Here is a 20934-nt window from a genome sequence, read left to right on the forward strand (position 1 = left end):
GTGACATCACATCCTACTCACTAGCTCCCCCATGCATCCACAATGTGTGTGTGTTTTGTGACTCATTAGTTATGCTGTCTGGATACAGCAGGAACTATCTTTTTTTTTTTTATCTTTTCACAGAAGGGAAGGCATGAGATGTCATAACAACGTGCATGCGCAAAATGAGCCTGCGAAAGAGTCTCCTAATCATGCTGGGAATACTTAAATACTTGAGATAATATAAATGCATTAATGAGTAAATTCGAACAACATACCTTCTGACTATTGCAGAATATTTCAAACGTTGGTGAAAGAGAGACAAAAGACTCAAACTGTGGTCATGGAAGGAACTGGCCAGGATGAGCCCTGATCTTAATTAAACACCCAGTTATATACTCTTTTGTTACCTAAATTTTATATAACAATTTCATCAATACCGGACATCTCAAGCAAAAGGATATCCAAGTTCGGTCAAGATTGATCACTCCAACATCCCGTGATGCAACCTTCCACTTACACAGGACTCACATCACATTGAGATACTGCCCTGAAGAGTTCATACAAAGTTCTTGCTGTTTTTCTTTGACACAATATTCCCCCCTTTGTTGATTCAAAATAACAAAAGTTTTTCTTGGGCTGTTTATCCACCCAAGCTTTCATGAATGCTTGAACTGATCCATGCCATGTTTCTTTTACGGATTATTAACATCTTTTAACATTAGGAAATTTTGATTCAATGTAAACAAAATTACGTCAAACAGTATACATGGAAGTACATTATGGTAGTTTCAAGATTTGTTTTTCTTTATCAAGGCATGAATAAGAATGCACAACACTGTTTTCAAACAAACCATGCAAATAAGCCTGTAAAATAATGTATATTATTTTTCATTTTCTACATTTGTTTAATAAGTTGCTCATACTATTTTCTTATTCTATTGTATGATAATCTTCTTGGGCAGCACGGCGGCGCAGTGGTTAGCGCTTGTGCGGCACAGTTCATGTCATGGGAACCTGTCGTGGGTTCAAATCCAGCTCCAGACTTCCTGTGCGGAGTTTGTATGTTCTCCCCGTGCTTGCGTGGGTTTCCTCCGGGCACTCCGGTTTCCTCCCACGTTCCAAAAACATGCATTTCAGGTGAATTGGCCGGTCCAAATTGTCCCTAGGTGTGAATGAGCGAATGAGTTGTCTGTCCCTGTGTGCCCTGCGATTGGCTGGCAACCAGTTCAGGGTGTACCCTGCCCACTGCCCGGAGATGGCTGGGATGGGCTCCAGCCCCCCCGCGACCCTAATAAGGATAAGCGGTACGGCTGATGAGATGAGAGATGAGATAATTTTCTTACATAGTGAGGTAAAAACAGAATTTATATTAAATAAGAAAAAAAAGACAATACATATTTAATAACTTTGGTTTACCCAATAAAACAAGAACACTAACCTTTTGCAGATCAGTGTTCTTGTTTTAGGATTCATTTCTTATTAAGACAAAAACAAACCCCCCCAAAAAATCATCCATTAAAATTGCCACCTGCAATTTTGCTAATTTGGAGTTCCGATACTTATTTTTTATGAAAAAAAAAAACAAACAAAAAAAAACAAAGGTAAGATTATCTATTTTACTACCACAGTTAAAAATAAGTTACAATTTAAATAGGCTTTATTATTATTGAAAACAACATAGTGAACATTGTTAACAACACATTTTGATGAGGTTCGCCAGGATAAACATGTGATATAAGATATAAAAAAAGAAACATTAAATAAAAAAAAAAAAAACATTAGGATGGGCAACATTTTAGCATTGATGTTGACAAAAATAAGCAAAACGTTTGGTCAAAAATTGTTTTGTTGATGTCTTTTGGAATATTCTTCGCTCAAGCCTAGTTCGTTTCCTGCATTCCCCCCAAAATGCTATCCTACTTGACTACTAAACTGGACAGCAATGAAAATATTGGCATGGCTTTATTTAATAATCATTTTGGTCGAGAGCAATATCAACTAGTTAGCAGCTATTTTGCCCGTCAATTCACTAAACTCAAACAATTAGAGGCCTTCCAAGTTGCTTTGGGCGATCTGGAAGCTCACAAAGTCGGTCATGAGCGCAGTTAATGTGCAGAGGTCAGTGAGGTGCGCATGATAACGAGCCTAATAAGCCAGTTTGGGAAAAGTAAAAGATGAAAAATTAGACCAAATGGATGCCAGTCATCTCGAGTGGTTTCATCTTAAAGCAGTCAGCCATGGCCACAGGCTCTCTGTGTTTCAAAAAGTCCACGTTTGAACTTCAGGCTGCACTTAGCAGCCAAAAAGAAAAAGGGAATAAAATCTAAACAGCCTTTTTGCCTCAAAAGTTACCAAAGAGCAGCATTTACATTCACTTTACAAGTCCACAAACACTCTCTGGCCTTGACCCCGAAGCTGTTTTAACTAAAGTGACCTGATTTTGCCTTCGGGCTCCCCGTCGAATTAAAAAATTCACAAACGGACTCAAACAAGTGCACCCTCTAGCCAAGGTCGACCAGAAGTAATTCATATAGCGGATGATGGGCTGACTGCCCAAATTAGTTTTCGTTTTTTGAATAAAGACTACTTTGCAGTCTCTCGTCAGTCAGCAAGAGAAAGAATCCCGTTTTCGCAGTATGTGATGCCTGTTATCTCAGGTCGGTAGGCTAGACTTTTTTGTCCGTAACTTGTGACTTAGCCATAAACGTGTTTGTTGGTTGCTTTTCATTTAGGCACAGCACATCGAAAACAGCATTAACCACTAATTGACATAATGAAACAACTAACTATCTGCCCTCCAAAAATCATTACATTCAATAACAAAAAGCACAAACATGTGGCCAAACACAGTGTTCTATGGCTTCGACTTTTTTATGTTTTCGTATGTTTTGTATGTTATGGTGGCCCGAAAATTTCTGACTCATCCATCCCTTCATTTTTGCGTTGAAGTCTCCCAGCAGTACGAGGGAGTCCCCAGGGGGCGCGCTCTCAAGCACACCCTCTAAGGACTCCAAGAAGGGTGGGTACTCTGAACTGCTATGTGATGCATAAGCACAAACAACAGTCTGGACCCGCCCCCCCCCCCACCCGAAGGCGGAGGGAGGCTACCCTCTCGTCTACTGGGGTGAACCCCAACGTACAGGCGCCGAGCCGTGGAGCAACTAATATGCCCACACCGGCTTTGCGCCTCTCACCACGGGCAACTCCAGAGTGGAAGAGAGTCCAACCCCTCTCGAGAGGACAGGTACCAGAGCCCAAGCCGTGCGTGGAGGGTGTGTCCGACTATATCTAGTCGGAATTTCTCAACCTCACGCACCAACTCAGGCTCCTTCCCTGCCAGAGAGGTAACGTTCCATGGCTCAAAAGCCAGTTTCTGTAGCCGGGGATCGTCGCGCCAAGGACCCCTCCCTTGGTTGCTACCCAGCTCTCTGTGCACCCGACCCCTTTGGCCCCTCCTACAGATGGTGAGCCCATGGGAAGAGGGTCCCATGTCGTCCCTTCGGGCTGTGCCCGACTGGACCCCGTGGTAAAGGTCCGGCCACCAGGCGCTCGCCAGCGGACCCCACCTCCAGGCCTTGCTCCAGAAGGGGGCCTCGGTAACCCGCGTCCGGGCAAATGAAATTGAGGACCGATGTTTTGGCTCGTCATGAGGTGTCTTCCGATATCCGTTTTGTCTGGCCCCTCACCTAGAACCTGTTTGCCATGGGTGACCCTACCAGGGGCTTAAAGCCCCCGACAACATAGCTCCTAGGATCATTGGGACACACAAACTCCACCACCACGATGAGTTAGCAGATCAAGGCATTATCAGCAAATAATCCTGCTGTTTTTTGATTATCCACTCCCTTTAGGGCAGATCTGATTTTTTAAAATAGCATATTTAATGAAAGGAGAGGTTTTTTTAAACAGATAGACCATTTTTATTTTGAATAATCTATACTGTTTTTCTTTCAAATTTAAATACAGAAACATTGAAGTATACTGCTTTTTCCACGTATGATGTTGAATTGCCCTGTTGACTGTGTGTTTTTTGAGTTTATTAGTGGTGGAATTTTATAATTTGTATTGAAACTTGTTGAATACTCAATTGAATTTGTAAATTTAAAAAAGACAAACATCTCAATTAAATTCATTCCACTGCATCGGGCACAATCCCAAAATGAAGGGCCGTCCGTGGAGATGATGTAATTTAGGTTGTGTCATGGCAATGCCGACACTTTTTCATTATAGCACAGCAGGGTGCATGTAGGTCGCCGTCTGCAACTGCCTGACCTACTCTGCTCTCCTTTTTCAAAAAAGACAAAAAATAATAAAGAATAATTTGCTATTAGATCCCTAGATTGGCGCGGGTGCTATTTTTAGACTCTTACTGACGGCAGTGTTGCCTCCACAAAAGCGTCCTGGCCTTTTAGGATTTTTTATGCCAGCCTTCACAGTTGGTTTCAGGCATTTTTAGCACAATACATGGGGGCAGCATGAGAACTTCTCAAAAAACAAAATAACAGTTTTGTATTATCTAACGACATATGACTTTACCTCTTGTCAAATGGGCACTCCCTCTTTGCAGCGTTCAAACCCCTGCTTGCTGCAAAGGAGACTGACAGGCTGTATGAGATGGCGAAAAGCGTAGGGGAAGGGCAGCCTGGGGGACAGTTCACCTCTGACTGGGATGGGGTCTTCACTGTATTCCTATTCATGAAATAATTAGTTGGTTGCTTCTGTCTTCCAAATAACGCACACACTTGCAGGGTCTTGCCCAGGGAGTAATTTAGCGTAGAACCGGCACCGCCAGCCTTCATGTTCTCAGAACTTGTTTGGAGCTTTTCAGTGGTTCAGCACACAACTCCTACCATGGTGACTCACAATGCTTAACACAATGAGTCGTCCATGAGCAGCACACAGCGTGCCGAGGTGCCTGAATGACTCCCGAACGCGAGTGTAGGTGGACTTGTCCGATCATTTCATGCGTCTAATGGCCTCCATCTGTGCTAGTTGTGAAAAGCTATTTGCAGTGGCGCATGACTCCACACGGGTGGCTGCATCGGTGTCACTCCAAACAGCAGTGCTGAAGACATTTTAAAAAAAGTAAAGCCTTTTTTTTTACTCCAAAGACTGATAATATTCTTCACTCTTCTCAATGCGAGGTCATAATCTGTTTTGAGAGTGGACCCAGGTGGATACATGTAAATGGTCTGCATTTATATAGCGCTTTTCAAGTCAATGAACACCTCCCAAAGCACTTTACAATGTGCTTCACACTTTCCCATTTTACACACCAACCAACCGATAGCAGCGTCAGCCATGCAGGGCAACTACCTGCTATCGGAGGCATTAGGGATTCAGTGTCTTGCCCAAGGACACTTCGACATATAACACGGAGGAGCCGCGAATCAAACCTGCGACCTCTTGATCTCAAGACAAGTGCTCTACCTCCCGTAGCTAATGCCGGCCCTAAGGTAGAGGCGAAGCAGGAAGTGAACCAGGGGTGCTCAAAATAAGGATAATATGTATTAAAAAAACGAGGTGCAAAGTAACAGACAAACAAGGGTCACAAAAAAAAATGACTTGACCTAGCAAATTTAAACCTGACAATGTCCAAACTAGAAACAAAGACATTCATAGAAATTCAGATGCAAGGAACAAAGTAAAAAACAAACACAAAACTACAAAAAAGTGTCCAAGCAAGATACCAAAAACAAATAAAACATGGCTTTGGAAATGGAATGAAAAAGTAACAAACAAGTGGACACTAGATTAGAAACAAAATGTTTAAACTAGAAGCAGGAAACCAAAAAAAAAAAAAAAAAAAAAAAAAAATCAGATTTAGCATTGACAGTGGAAATGAAATGACCTGACGATGTGTGCTCTCCAAAATGTCATTATGAGTAATTATAATTAGGGGCATGTGTGTGGTGATTGGATACACCTGCGCTGCCGGGAATGGGATCTGAGTGAGGTTGGGCCAAATTGGCTTTTCCACAACAAAAGCTTGAATGAACATATACCACTGTTCTTAAATATCTTTAATTTTTTCATGTTTTACACAAAATAAGATGTAAAACAAAACATAAAGAAAAATCAATCTGTAGATCCCTAATTCGCATGGGCTATAACTGTTACGTGTTTGAAAAAAGTCCAGAAACATTTTTATTTTCATACCGAATGTTTACAACCGTGTTTTTAAATCATTGTCATGCCAGTCTACAGTGTATCGACTGAGAGAGCTGTAATGGGGGCACTACCCTGTTTATTCCGCCCATAAGCCTCAGGAGTTGGGGGGTGTTGTGCCTTGTGTGCTTTTTTAACACGGTCCCTGTCCAATCCCAGATATCGTTTAACCTCACCATAACTGTCTACTCTTGGATTGTGCCGTAATGTGCATCGTCATATAATTAGTGCTTTGCCTGGTGCTAATTCACAAAAATGATAAACAAATTCTAGAAATCTTAAAGTCAAACACCAGAATGTTCTTTTCATCTCCGACAGGATATGGTCAACATTCTATTTTAATATCTACTTTTAACTTGACCAGTTTCAGGAACTCTCTCTGGATGCTGCAGCAGCGCAGAAAAGTACAATCAACCGGTTGTCCTTTATTAGAGCAGTGTTATTTGCAAGGAGAGGCAAGCGGTTAGGCAACTGTGTCCAGAGCACCAGAAGCAAACAAGAGTTACCAAATACACAGGCGAAGGTTTTGGAGATCCAGACAGGCCACGCAGCAAAGTCAACAGTCCTAAAGTTCATCATGTGTATTAGAAGTCGGGGAGGTCAAGCAGCGGTTAGGTACAATGGGAAAATAAAAGCCTTGTGACAGAGGTGCTTGGAATGTGCAGAAAAAGCAACAAATTAGCAGGGAACCAAGGAGTCAGGGTACTGATAAAGGGAAGAGGAGGAGTGGTGATAACAGAAGAAACCGTGGGGAAATGAAAACTAGTGACAAAGACTATAAGGAGGAAAATGGAACCGGGAAGTGAGTGACCAAATAAGGTAAGGTCGAACTGAATAGGGAGAGAGGCAGAACTCAGAGTGCAGTATCATAACACACATAACAATTGGTGTGAATCCAGCCTTTGCCATTACAACTACTTAACAACGGTAAAACATGTCTATGAAGTAGCTATAGTGCAGCCATTGCAGTGACGCCAACTGCCTCTGAGGTGCTTAAATTCTGCTTATATTGACTTTATGATTTTTTATGCTGCTGCCTGACAATAATTGTGTCTGGTAATATCCACATGGTGAATCAAAGAGTGTTTTATCATCATTTTATCTCATCTGTTATCAAATTTCTTATGTGCGTTATGTAAGGGCCCGGTCACACAGCCGTTTGCGTCTGTATCGCGGGTAAAATTTTGCGTTTTTTTTTTGCCCGTGGTTGCCCGCGATGGAAAATGCGCAAAATTGGCCAACCCGCTGTTCATCGGTGGTATGCCCGCAAAACAGACGCCGGCGACTGTTCCGCTTCCTCATCGCGTCATTTCCGCGTCATTTTCTCGTGTGGACCACGGGTATAAAAGCTCCCGAGCCGGTGTTGTGCCCAAATCCGACTCCTACGCAACCCCCCCACCTCCCACCCCCACCCCTCGCGTTAACGCGCATTCTGCTGCGATCGCTTTGCATTGACGTTGGTGACTTTTTCATCCGCGTTAACAAACGCATTTTGTAGAACACAATCGCACTTTATTGTTTAAATAAACGCGTTATATAGACTAGGATCTCCCAATTGTTATAATTAGCTCGCTTTATTGTTTTAATAAGCGTTTTATATAGAATACGATCGCTTTTGTTGGAAGCGCAGCAGAATGCGCGTTCACGCGAGGGGGGGAGGCTTTTATATACGGTGTGCATTACCGTTCGATTACGTTCACAACAAAAACAAAGACGGAATGGTTTAAGTTGTATTACATTCCCAACAAATGCAAGACGAAGTGGTTTTGGTTATATGTTCGCCATTACATTCCCTAAAAGTGATATAAAAGTGAGATAAAACGAGGTAAAAGTGGTTGTAGTAGCGAGGGGATGCAAATCTCGGCAGGGATGCATTTCTCGGCGTAACACCGGGCTGTAGAAATCATAACCGCTCAAGACACAGTTCCGTGAAGATCAAGATTTCAAGCTATGGCACCGAAGAAGCCAATATGTTATTATTGTAATAGTTTTTCATTTTGATTTTATTATCTTGTTATGAAATGAAAAGAAATGTCAAGAAATAAAAATGGATTAAGACGAGGTCACTACAGTGACGGGGATCCATGTCCACCCCTTGACGCCTCGAGCACAACTGACGTGTGCTCGGCAAATTGCGCTGTATATACGCGGAGAAAGGTGTTTGACTGTCACTCGCGTAACACGCTAATTTCACGTAATAACACCGCGATACAGGCGCAGAACATGCTATTACCATGCTCCACCCACGATTACCTGCTGAAATTTCCCGTCCTACCCATGTGTAACCACGCCCTGGCCGCGGCCAGAGCACGTCGTTCCGCGTCATTTTCGCGTCATTACCTCGTGTGCCGCCCGCGGTTAACACGTGCTCAAAGTTTTGAGCAGCTCAAAACTTTTTCGCGCGGCCAACCGCGTTTGAATTTCCGACCGCGAGTAAAGCACTGCTGTATCTCGTCTATATGGCGGTCTCAAAGCGTCCAACAGCGCATAACAGCGTCTACTTCACGGCCTGAAATTTCTGGCCGTGATTCGGCCTCGATACGCCCGTGTAAGGCTGTGTACCCGTGCTCTGAAGTATTGAGCAGTGCAAAACTATTTCGCGCTGCCAACCGCGCGTGAATTTCAGACCGCGTGTTAAGCACTGCTGTATCTCGTCTGTATGGCGATCTCAAAGCGTCCAATAGCATCCGCCTCACAGGCAGAATTTTCTGGCCGTGATTCAGCCGCAAACGGCTGTGTGACCGGGCCCTAAGTAACAGTATGAAGTCGTACACGTATGTTGGGGAATAATAACTGTACAAGAGGATACACCCATTTCAACTTGTTGCAAAGAATCTCTAGAAAAGGCCTGTAATGAAAATACATAAATAAATAACACGTCACATGTTCTAACACCGAGGAGCCCAATCGGAATGCATAGTTCTCAGAAGCTTGACTCAGTGCAATTAGTCACGTCAGACCACGGCTTGAAGGAAAGCTATAATAGAAAATGCAGGAATTGCAAACCCTGTTAAGCACAGCTAATTATTTTTAGCATGAATAAAATACAAACTGGAGCACTGGCTTCTATGCAAGAAATCGAGCATGGGGTCTTTTCAACAAACCAGTGATTAGGTGTCGACTTTACGGTATAATTTGAATGAGTCACCGCCACATAATTGTTATTAATGGGGAAGAAGTCAAAACCTGATCTTTCTTAGCTGCATCAATAAGACTGGATTTTAGACTCACTAACGGCAGGGCTAAATGCAGATGCTGTAATACAAGTTGGGTGGATTTCCATTGATTTATTTTTTATTTTTTATTAAACACTTTGAACAATTGCTTTTCTTTGAAATTATCAAATATAATTTATTTTGATAGCACCCCAACTGCACGAGCACAAAGCAATCTGCGATGCCACATGTCACGTACAATACATATGTAATGTGAGATATTTTCCAAATCAACAGGGAGATTCCCAATTGTATTCCCCGCCCTTCCAAAGAGAAGCCCTGTTGTGTCATTCATCCTAAAGGGACACTGGGTAATATTTGACCACAGGATATTGCTGTAGTAAAACAAAAAATGAGGGCTACAAAGCACAAAGAAGGAATACAAACTATACAAAGTCTCAACGTGATCAAACTGTACCATTTTTTTCTCACCTTTTTGCACAAGGTATTCATTATTTGGGGTTTATTTGGGGTTCCCAAAACAAGGTGGCAACTTCTAGGTGACCCTTGAGTTTTGTAAAATAAATACAAATTTTTCGACCTTACAAGTATTTAACAAACATGCACGTTTGCATAATAGTTCATGTATTTTTGCTTATTAGGAGAATCAATAATGTTTTTTTTTGATAAATGAAGTTTTTTTTTTTTTCAATCACTCGGAGATCCAAAGTAATACACAATATCCAATTAACAATGATGACTTTACTGCAAAATCCGGATACTGAAATTAATTTTGAGGACCAGTACAGGTTGAAATGTTGGAGTCTCATTTCATGATTGGGAAAGTATGATAGGGGAGCCGCTTTATTTGCCTAGGGAGTCAGCTGTGTTCCATCTAAAATTGCCCTAAACGCTTTCTTACACCAACGTGAAAAAGTGCATTCTTTCTTTCTTTCTCTCATTCTTTCTTTGTTTGTTTCTTTGCCTGTTTTTTTTTTTTCTTTCTTTCTTTCTTTATTGCTTCTTTTTTTCTTTCTTTATTCCTTCTTTATTCAATTCTTTCTACCTTTTTTCTTATTTTTTTACTTATTTCTTCCTACCTCTCTCTTCCTTTTTTTCTTTTGCTCATCATAGGACATCTTATTTGTTCCGGTCCGTCAACCTTTTTTATTTTAAGAAAAAAACACCTACACCAATGGCCAATGTCATAATATTAAATACAATATTGCAATCTATTCTCAACTTTAAAGGGACAATGTGCATTATTTAGTCACTTTGGTGACGAAAAAAAATAAAAAAACAGTATTTATTTGAATAGTGAATAAAAATACTCGGACCATCACATCAACATGCATTTTTTCAATACTCGTATTGTAGAGGGCCTCAACTAGAGCGAGTTGACATGATTGTCCGCCATCTCAATGCTACGGGTACTCAAAAACTAAAAAAAAATCTTACATGTATGTGCAGGAGAAATCTGTCTAGGCTAAGAAAGTAAATTAGAAGTACAATGGTTAGGTCACTACAAAACACTGCAGCATCCAGAAAATATTACAGTGTCCCTTTGATAATGAGGATGGATTCTGAACTTGCAGGGACATTAAGTCTAATAAGAAAAAATAGGGTTAGGATCATTGACCTCTTGAAATAAACAAGAATAACATGGTGAAGGTCAAGCGCGGCCTTTCGCCTGCAGTCCTGAAGGCGATTCTTACCGCAATCATGTATGTCGCACTTAAATTTAGCTCCATCATATCATGTTAAACGTTTGACTGGGCCTTACGCACCTCTTCCTGTCACTTTTATTAGAGACATCCAAGGGAACGACGTCTATGCTATGTTGACCGTGCCTTATCTTTCTCATTAGTCCGGACCCCAGGATGTTCCGGCCCTCTCCATACACATCCATGCGGAAAGTGAGGTGGGAATAATTACCATTGTCTCTTTTGGAACAAGGCGTAAATTGATACACGCTAAACACTGCACCTTAGGGGTCTTTCTCCCTCTATTTCTCGTCACATGTAGCAGGCAAATGAATGCATCCAGAAGGAATTAATTGGATTTGGGAGCAAGCACCAGGACAGACAACTACCCACTAGCACCCCCCCATCACACTCCCTCCATACATACACACACTCACCTCATTCCCCTCCTTTATTCCAGTCATGCCTTGCAGAAATGTCTGCCTGCACCCAACCCCCGCCAATGGATCAGTCTGCGCTCCTTATTACACACATACACTTGCGCACACATCTACTTGCATGGTCCCGAGAGGATTTCAGCCTCTTTCGCTCTCTCCGCCTCTCTTAGATACAGTGTTACCATGGCAGCCACGTTTTCTGCACGTGTAGTAACAAGACGGGAGAGGGTGAATAAGACCACTTCTATTGATTCGCCGGCTGCCTATTGATTCACAGTCTGATACGGGCAAAAGCTGCAAAGGATGCATGCGCGCTTGCATCGTCATTCACGATTGTAATGTTTTGTCGGGGAACACAGTCCTTTATATTTTGCAGAAGAATGACGAAAGCCGGTGATACGGCCACGTGGTTACACATGAACCGTGGATGTACTTTAGTGTTAATCCAGTGTCAGTGAAGTGAGTGTAAACTGTAAAAACCAGATATATGCATAGAAACTCACCCCCTGATTTCAGTAGTTTGTTTTATAGCTGTAAATACAGCTGGGAAATGAATATTTACAGTAAGGAGAACATATCTGTTAAGAGAGTTTCAGCATGTTCAATGTCTATGCTTGAGACGATGCCACTGTAGCTGTATTCAATTTTACATTAGGGGTTTATATAAACTTGCCCATCTCGCACATTATTGGCATATTGAGAGTACTCTATTGCATTGTGAGTTAAGGAGGACCAGTTAGCAATAAGAGGATGTTGAGTTACAAAATGAAGTTTAGTATGGCGTTGCAACTACAACATGTGTTCAGTATCTCATTGAAGTATTGATTACCACGAAAAGTAATTGCATTCCAGGAACAAATTCCTTTGAAATGCCTTAGTCCCAACACTAATGATGAAATCAAATGTTTGTGACAGAACAAAAAAGAGGCATGTTTTAAGTGTGATAAAATTCATTTAGGTTACTAAAATAACTCGATTCACATAAAATAAACATCTCACGTGGTGACAAAAATGACAAAAAAACATGTTGCACTTTTCAGTTCCAGCTGATTTTATTTCCTTCTCAGAGGAAAGGAAATACAAATAAAAACAACAATCTGTACAGAGGTCTGAGAGGCAGTGATTGACCCAAATCGTGTTCACTGTTTTTTTTTTCTCCTTGTAATAAACAAAACAATATTGGCATGATTGGACACAACATGGTCATACACAGCATATTGCACAAATGAAAAAACAAACAAACATAAAAATATTTGAAAAAAAAAAGAGAAACTCCCGGACCACAATCACATCAAACTCGTCCAAAGGTGGCCATTGTAGTGCCTGTCAATCGTCATACATAAAACACACAATCTTTGCTTATAGTACAGTCAGTTTACATAAATATCTTCATGTTATTATTATTTCCAAAAATCTTAAACACAACAGCTATAGCTACATATACCTGAATCGGAAATACAAATGCTATTAGCCATGCCATAATATAGAAAAAAAACAATTAGCCTTTTGCTATACTTAGCCAACAGGTACAGAAAGGTTAAATACTATTTTGGATGTGGTTTTGCGCGAGAACAGATGAAGCACTTCATACGCCTTCTTCCCTCCAAAGTATAGGCAAGAGGAATGAGAGTGAATTAAAAAGAATAAATCCATCCACTGGCTCAAATAAAACTTAGAACGAGAAGAAAAGCACACGCAGGTATTAGCTCTATCTAAACAGTGACACTCTGGGAATATGTCAGTCTTTATGAGTCTCAAGACAGTCGACCACTCGGCAATGGGAGCCTGCAGTGATTTTTTTGTTGAATAGGCTGGTGATACTGGAGTCACTGTGCCATTAAGAAGCATGTGGGTAAATACTGTAAACACGGTGTGAGGTCAGATTGTGCCCGACTGAGCCCCCTTACTCCCCACCGCCCTTGTGTCGAAAATGTAGATCCAAGCAACAGTTGGCAGAGGACGCCCTGCTCGACTTTCGATAGATTTTATACAAAAATACGAGTAAAAAAATCATGACGCACTCAAAAAAGTGAGAGAGGTCAGGCGCTTTCAATAGGAGACACTTCTAGCCCTTCCGCGCCAGATACAAACAAGTGCATGTGCACACACACGACCCCCCACACACAAGACCTGTACGAGAACATTACTTCTATGTGTAAAAAATTTGCCAGTATAAATACATCATTATAAAAAAAGTCATTTTGACACAGAGGAACTAGAAACTTGAAGCACTAGGCAGAAAGGATGCGGACTGGGGAGAGGGGATCCTGAATTGTGCACTGAGTGTTTTAAGAAAGCTGATAAAGGTTGGATGTTTAAGTCCTGCCGTTGAAAGAGAAGCTGGTGATTGAGAATTGTGTCCAACCAGAGGTTTCACAAAATGCGTTGTTACGCAGGTATGAACATTTAACAACAGCTAAATTCTCCTCATTCAGGAGAGCATGCGTATTGATACTGGTACTACGTTTTAAGACGGGGGAGGACAAATTAAAACATCGCCTGAAGTGTCTTCCCCCAATATTCAGTTTATTGTCACTTGTTATCCTCTTGGATTCGTTTTCAAGTCAATTTCACTTCTTTCTGTTTACATTCACGCCCCTTCAGTGTCCAAATGCAAACCAAGCATTTTTGCGCCCCCGCACGCATGCGCACACCCGTCTTGGAGTAGCGCACGCACGCTCAGTCTCCTCTCTCCGCTCCATGAAAATGGCTCCGCGAGGGAGGGAGAAGGGGTCGATGAGTTCAAAACTCGGGAGGTTGTTGCCGCGGTTCGACGGGGGTCAGAGTTTTAGTAGGTGAAAACCAGGTTGGAGATAGTGGACTCCAGCCAGTCCCCTGAGATCATCTCGCTCACCTCCCGGGTACAGTAGTCTGGAAAGTCAAAGTGAGAGCCGGCGCCGCACTCCCCGAAGCTCCAGTCCAAGTCCTGGTCCAGCTCGGCGTCAGAGAAGCCCATACCGCCCAGGGACATGCCCTCGTAGCCGGGACTCGGATTGAATTCGAGCCGCTCGTCCTCCAGCTCCTCATCGGACGAAGAAGAGACGGATGAGGAGGAATTGGATGCAGAGGGGGCGGGTGAGGACGCACGGGAGTACCTGAGGCGAGCGGTTGGGGATGAGCCCGGACCAGCCTCTTCGTATAGGCTCAGCGGGTCGTTTGACTCGGCTGAACTACTTAAGGTGGGACTGGCCGGGACCCCCACCGAGGGAGGACCGCTTTCCAGGCTCCCTACTCCCGCTAGAGTGAAGCCACGTCCGGAGCGCTTGTCAGGGATCTGCCTGGCCCCGGACACTGACCTGGATTTGAAGAGCGTCTGGTGGTCCCCACCGTCCCTGCCCGGAGGGGTCACGGCAGGTTTACCGGACTTGTGCGCCCGGCTTGCCGATTTGGGGTTCCTTTTAGCCTTGCAGCGCTCCGAGCTCTTCTCCCCGCGCTCTGCAACCTTGACCGCCCCTCCACCCCCTGACTTGACTTTCTTCCGGGGACGGTACTTGTAGTCTGGGTAGTCTGCCATGTGCTTGAGTCTCAGCCGTTCTGCCTCCCGGATGAAGGGAATCTTATCTGTGTCTTTGAGCAGCTTCCACCGCTTTCCCAGCCGCTTGGAGATTTCTGCGTTGTGCATGTCCGGTGACTGCTCCATGATCTTCCTCCTCTCGATCTGCGACCACACCATGAATGCATTCATGGGCCGCTTAATGTGACCTGTCGGGGTTTTGCACCAAGCCAGGTCGGTGCGCCTAGCCGGAGTGGGAGAAGCATCCATCTCCAGGTCCATCTCTCCACTGTCCGTGGAGTCCCCGGCTGGGGAGAGTGCGTGCGCGCTCGCGTGGTGTTGCTGCTGCACCATATCACCCCGTGCGTAAAAAACAGCACCAAAACCAGACCAATTTGCGCCTGACAAGTATAACCCCACTCCAAAAAGTTCTTTACTCAGCTTTCTCACTCTCTTTCTTTTGCCTCTCCAAAAATAAAAAATACAAAAGTCAACTTTTCAACTGCCTGTGCGGCTGAAAACCCGACCCGCTGGGCTTGGAACGCACTGCTGCGGACGACCCCAGATCAAGTCCCTTAGGTGGCGGCTCTTGAGCGCGGCGGGGGAACCATGTGGGTGAATGGAGCAGTTGCGCTTTCTCATAGTCTCCCCGTTTGCACGCGCGCTCGGGCAACGTTTACTGTAAACACAACAACGGCCGCCGTGCGCATTTATAGCTTTTCGGCTGAAGTACGGCAGCCAATCGGCGCATGTTTCCATCCCCCACGGTTAGCCACTCAAACCACTCCCCTCGTACGCCGATTGGAGGAGGGAGAAAAAAAAATAAAAAGACACGAGCAATAATAATAATAATGTGCAATGAGGATCGGTGTGTCTGACCTCATTCCTGTCAGACTGTAGAAAGGAAACAAACTGTGCGTATTTATTGAAGCTCGGATGGATTTTTGGGAAGTGTTGTTCCAATAAAGCTGCAATAGTGAAGCAATGAAACTTTGAGTGTGAAATCAACCCAGCAAGTTATTAACCAAAGTTGTTGTCATGCATGTTCTATAAACAAGAGTCTGTATTCACTCTTTAATTTGTACTAGACTACACCATAACATCTTTACAATATCAGTGATTGCTCACCCATTTCAACAGCATCCCATATTACATGTTCATGTCATGAAAATTTACATTACAGTCTGCGTCGCTAGATGTCAGGCTAGAGCCAAAAGGAGTGTGTGTATGTGTGTACAGTACTCCTGAATATACGGAGCTGCTTGTCATAAAAACAGATGATGTCATGTTTGGCGGTGGTTGCATGCAATGTGCCTAGCACACTGGCAGTTTGACAATATCTTTGCATTATCAATACGTCAGAGATTGGTAATACTATGTTGAGGTAAATGGGACAATGGCAGTGTTGGAGGTCAATGTACTTTTAATTGGGTCTTAATTGTTTTTATTTTTATATATGTTGCACTCTATGTTTGTAATTTTACTTGCTTATAGGATTACTTATATCCGTTGGTCTACTTACCTACCTGCCTACCTGCCTACCTACCTACCTACCTACCTACCTACCTACCTACCTACCTACCTACCTACCTACCTACCTACCTACCTACCTACCTACCTACCTACCTACCTACCTACCTACCTACCTACCTACCTACCTAGCCTATCAATTAATCAATATCGTGAAAGAAAATTAAAAATGGCTTGAGCAAACATGGGTTTCAGATAACAATTTGAATAATGATGACCTCATTGTTCAGTCCAAACATTATAAGCACACACATGACTACGGATTTGTCCGTTTGGTGCCAAGCATACACCCTCCAATAATAGACTTTATGTGTGTTTCAACTGGTATAACCAGTCTACCAGTGATCTTATCTGGCTTGCCCCATGCCACCAAGCGGTCCTTGGATCCCTTCTGTGGGATCCACACATTTACCCACAAATACACTGGTGCTTTGTCCGGGATGTGTTGACGTCCACAATGAAAGAGTAAAGCGGTAGAAAGGGTTTCTGACAATGACTTCATAAATCCTTGCCTGTTGTGGCACAGCATATTAAAACTGAAAGTGTTGCTTTTTATCATTTGGGGTATCGGATGACATTTAGTGGTAAGAAACTCTAAAGTTATTTTTTTACTAGAAGTATTAACTTATTTGGCTTGAAAGACTGCAACCACCATAAATACCTAACAAACATTCAATGCCATTGACGGTTTTTGGGTGTCAAATAGCTGTTACCTAATTTACTGCTATTGACAGCGTTTAATGTCATACAGCCATTAATGTTGTTAAGGAACTGTACCATGAAATACACAAAGGCAGGAAGCAGGAAAATATTATGACAAAGCATCAGTATATGACAACTTTATTAGAAAAACTGCTAACCAAAAAGCAATAAAACTTGAATTAAAGCAAATCGGGTGGTAATGTTAAGTAAACATTTTTGTTTTGAGCATGATAATTAAATTTACTGAAAAAGTCAAGAATAAGACTATGACAAAGGCCAAGCATTAAGGCCTTACAGTTCTTTAGTGGTTCATCATATTTAAGTGTTTGATGGTGTTACCTCTGTATGGACTTTATATTTCTTACAGCGTTAGAAGATTAGAAACACTCCTTACTTCAGAACTTCATAACACAACACAAAGCACTAGGTTAGTGTAGCACCCTAGAGCCAAACACAGACACGTGACGTTTTGTGTGCGTAGTTCCGTTACTCCATGGACAGATTTATGACTCCGAAGCCTGTGGACAAATGGCCCTAAAAGACATCGCAAATGAAGCTAAAGTGCGCTTTTCTCCTAGTGCATCCAAACAGAGGTTTTCATCACAACGTTCCTGCCACCCTTTTCAGCTGCTTGGGAATGACGTGATTCTTTGACCTTATCGTCATTGCCGGGTCACCCTCAATGAGGCCTTTGTGCGAACGCCCCCGGGTGTAAAAGCATGAACATGCTATGGATTGAACATTTTAGAAACGGCGGAAGGTCTTGTCCACCCAGCAGTCCAATGAAGAAAGTGAAGACTAACCATTGATTTGCATAGGGGCACGTTTTTGTTCAATGTGACTCATGCTTGGGTCACTTTGTCATGAGTGTTTAGTGTGTGTCAGATGGCGCTGGTTGCTATCGCTCCGTTGCACCCACCTAAACCTGGCAGCCCTTACATAATACCGACTTTAACTTTTAGACCACACCCATTGCTTCATTTTGAATTTCATCCTCATAATAGTGCAATTTGGTTCTTTTTTTTTAGCATTTGCCCATAGGAAATTCAACTTTGTTCTTTACCAGATGACAACACATCATCCCACTAGATTTTGAGAAAAAAAGGCCATCTGGTTCCAACAAAATAAAAACAGAAGCATAACATTGGTTGCATCATCTGAATAAAGGCTTTTTTATCTTAATTTTGAATAGGTGATTTACAGCCAGTTCATCATAGTCAACTTGGGCCCTACATTAAAAATTGACCGACATGGGGGATTTCTATCTCAGCTCCTTTTTGCTCCTGGACGATGGGGCTTCTTAACCCGAGGGTTAGCCCAGAAAGACTTATATCTGGGATACAGCATTTACCTCTTCTCTTTTCACCCAAACAAAGCAGTCTTGTACCAGCTGAGATTTTCAATAGTGTGTCTTGGTTCCCCTGTTGAGCCTCAGATAGAATGAACACCAATTGACCGTATCTCAATATATTTGACCGGATGCCAAAGCCACCTCAAAATATTAACCATTGCTCATAGTAGGAATGCAGTTTGACCGGTAAATAGAAGAAATTATTTTAACCTCTCTTCTAGCAGATCTATCTTTAGGCTTCTTTTGTCAAAGGGGTGATATCGTTGTCGTTCAAGTTATTTTTGTTTAAACAAACAAAAGCCACTGTTAGTCTGTAATGTATACAACTTCAAATCAAAGTGCCAATAACTCAAGCGAGTCTAGTCAGTTGACAAGTAGTCACTCCCATAAAACTTGCCCATTTGCTTGCGTACGCGCAAACACGCTTTTAACACATGGCAAAGCAGAGCCGGTGAAGTACGAGTCTACATCTGCACAACTGCGACATGAGGCACAGTCAAATCAGGAGGGCAGACTTACACACAAACTCACACTGACACACAACCATCCACTCCAGCAGTCTCACAGCACTTTTAGACACTCTGATTCAACAATCTTTTTTGCATTGTGTAAAAAGCCAGAGGACTAGGAAGGAGCACGGACTGGGAGCACAGACGAAGGAGGGGTGGGGAAAGGAAGAGCAGCATTTTTGGTGGATCCACAAGTCAGCAACGGCACATTTTGTTCCTATTCCAAATTTCGACAACGGCTTATTCGTCCCCGTTAAAAAAGACGGTTCATGTACGACGGAAAGATGGATACTTTGGACAGCTTTGGTAGAAGACACAGCTTGGAGTTGGATCTGGAATAAAAGACGCATGGAGTAGCGTATCGATGGATGTACCACGAAACAGAAGATAATTTTTTCTTTTTTGGGAGATTTCGCCTGTTTGATATGGATTGGAGTGCAGTATCCGCGGGATAGCTTTGATATTGGCGGAGGGATCAGTGTCTGGGAAAGAGACAAAAACAATCAGGAAAAAGTTAGGCAATGAAAGGGAAAAAAATGCCGATGGAATGTACAGAAAAAAGAGTGTTACTTCGGTCCCCCCACCAAAACCATATTGCATATGTGAAAAGGCAGAATCACCTATTCTCCCTGCGTTTATACCTGTTGTCTACTCTAAAAATGTGACAATTTATGCTTTTGCTAGCTACGCTTTGCGATGTATAGTCAACCCCGATGTAACCAACCCCCACCACCCATCGCTTCTTTTTCCTCCTCCCCTTTCACAGGCATAGCATCCTCTGGGCAAGTCAGGTCAGGGAATGGCGCGTCTGTCCTCATGTAGCCCGGGGAGCGAGCGACGTCCTCAGCTCGCCCAGCCGCAAGTGGGGGTCGATGCAGCTCAGCCGTGGAGCTCGAAGAGACCCCTCTGCAGCTCCAGACGGGCTCCAGACGCACTGACCTACATCAGCTTTCCGCTAAACAAGCGTTGAGCAGGAAAGGGAGAGGAAAGAGGAGAGAGCGAGTGCGCGAGAGAGAGAAAGAACAACAAGAAGGTTAAAGAGGACTGCATGCGATAAAATTAAACGCGTGTCAAGCGACGTTTTAAAAAATATCTAGCCATAAATCCCCTTGATTCAACCCAGTTCTCACCTTATTTGCCTCCCTTTTCTCGCCCTCCCCCGTCAGCTTCATATGATCGGCATCATCCCGCACCAATCGGCTTTCACTGCTGGAGGATCGCTCATCTCGATTTATCCGTCTGTGTTTAAAACCGAGCTATAGGAAGGAGTTTAGAGCGAGGCGGACTTTCTTACTGCATCCCGGCTCGACCAAACACTTCGCCCTGCCTCCTGAGCGCGATGTTCCGCAGTGCGGCAGTAAAGGGAACAGCTTGTCCGTGCTTTGAATAACTGCCTTCGTTCCCGCGGTGTGTCTACGGCTCTACGTGTGATCATTACTCCCCGATGACGCTAAACGAGGATCAATTCCAATAGCGGGACAGATAGATCAGACTAACGGGAAGCGTGACTCTCCAGAGACGCTCTGTGGCGGGGAAAGTCAGAGTCTAATGCTGCGCAGCTCAGTCACACTAACAATGTCTTCTTTATCCAGAGGTGAACATCAGTAAACCCGAGGGAGTGAGAAAAAGAGGCAAAGCGTGTTGGAAGGTTTGGTCAAATTGACTCGGGTCAGCGTATTTTAGTCAGGTCAGCGACTCACGCAGAGATTGGGAAAAATGGAAGGTTGCCTGGGCCTCACAGGGTTAATTTAGTTTTCTCCTCTAAAGCCTTCCTGATTTATTACGGGCCGCTCGACCTCTTGGTCCGTCAGCAGAGGACGGACCCCCGTCTTCAGGCTGCAGCCATATTAGACCAAGTGTTTTGCAGAGATTGAACAGATTGCCAGAGATAAAACTAAATCCGC

The 20934-nt window shown here is 43.3% G+C and overlaps 1 protein-coding gene and 1 long non-coding RNA gene across 2 annotated transcripts; both read right to left on the bottom strand.

Annotated features, from left to right (window-relative positions):
• Nucleotides 1–12472: 12472 nt before the first annotated feature.
• On the bottom strand, nucleotides 12473–15615 carry sox4a (SRY-box transcription factor 4a). The gene has a single exon (XM_088329105.1). The coding sequence runs from the start codon at nucleotides 15290–15292 to the stop codon at nucleotides 14234–14236; it is 1059 nt and encodes a 352-aa protein (XP_088185231.1). The 5' UTR covers nucleotides 15293–15615; the 3' UTR covers nucleotides 12473–14233.
• A 1662-nt stretch (nucleotides 15616–17277) lies between these two features.
• LOC148371178 (uncharacterized) lies at nucleotides 17278–20635 on the bottom strand. The gene is made up of 2 exons (XR_015849772.1): nucleotides 20161–20635; nucleotides 17278–19985 (listed from the first exon to the last, which is right to left on the bottom strand). It is a non-coding gene; the product is annotated as an uncharacterized LOC148371178 (long non-coding RNA).
• Between the last annotated feature and the right edge of the window lie 299 nt (nucleotides 20636–20934).

Source organism: Urocampus carinirostris, chromosome 2 (genome assembly GCF_059441175.1).
Source record: "Urocampus carinirostris isolate Australia breed hairy pipefish chromosome 2, RoL_Ucar_1.0, whole genome shotgun sequence".
Taxonomy (NCBI): domain Eukaryota; kingdom Metazoa; phylum Chordata; class Actinopteri; order Syngnathiformes; family Syngnathidae; genus Urocampus; species Urocampus carinirostris.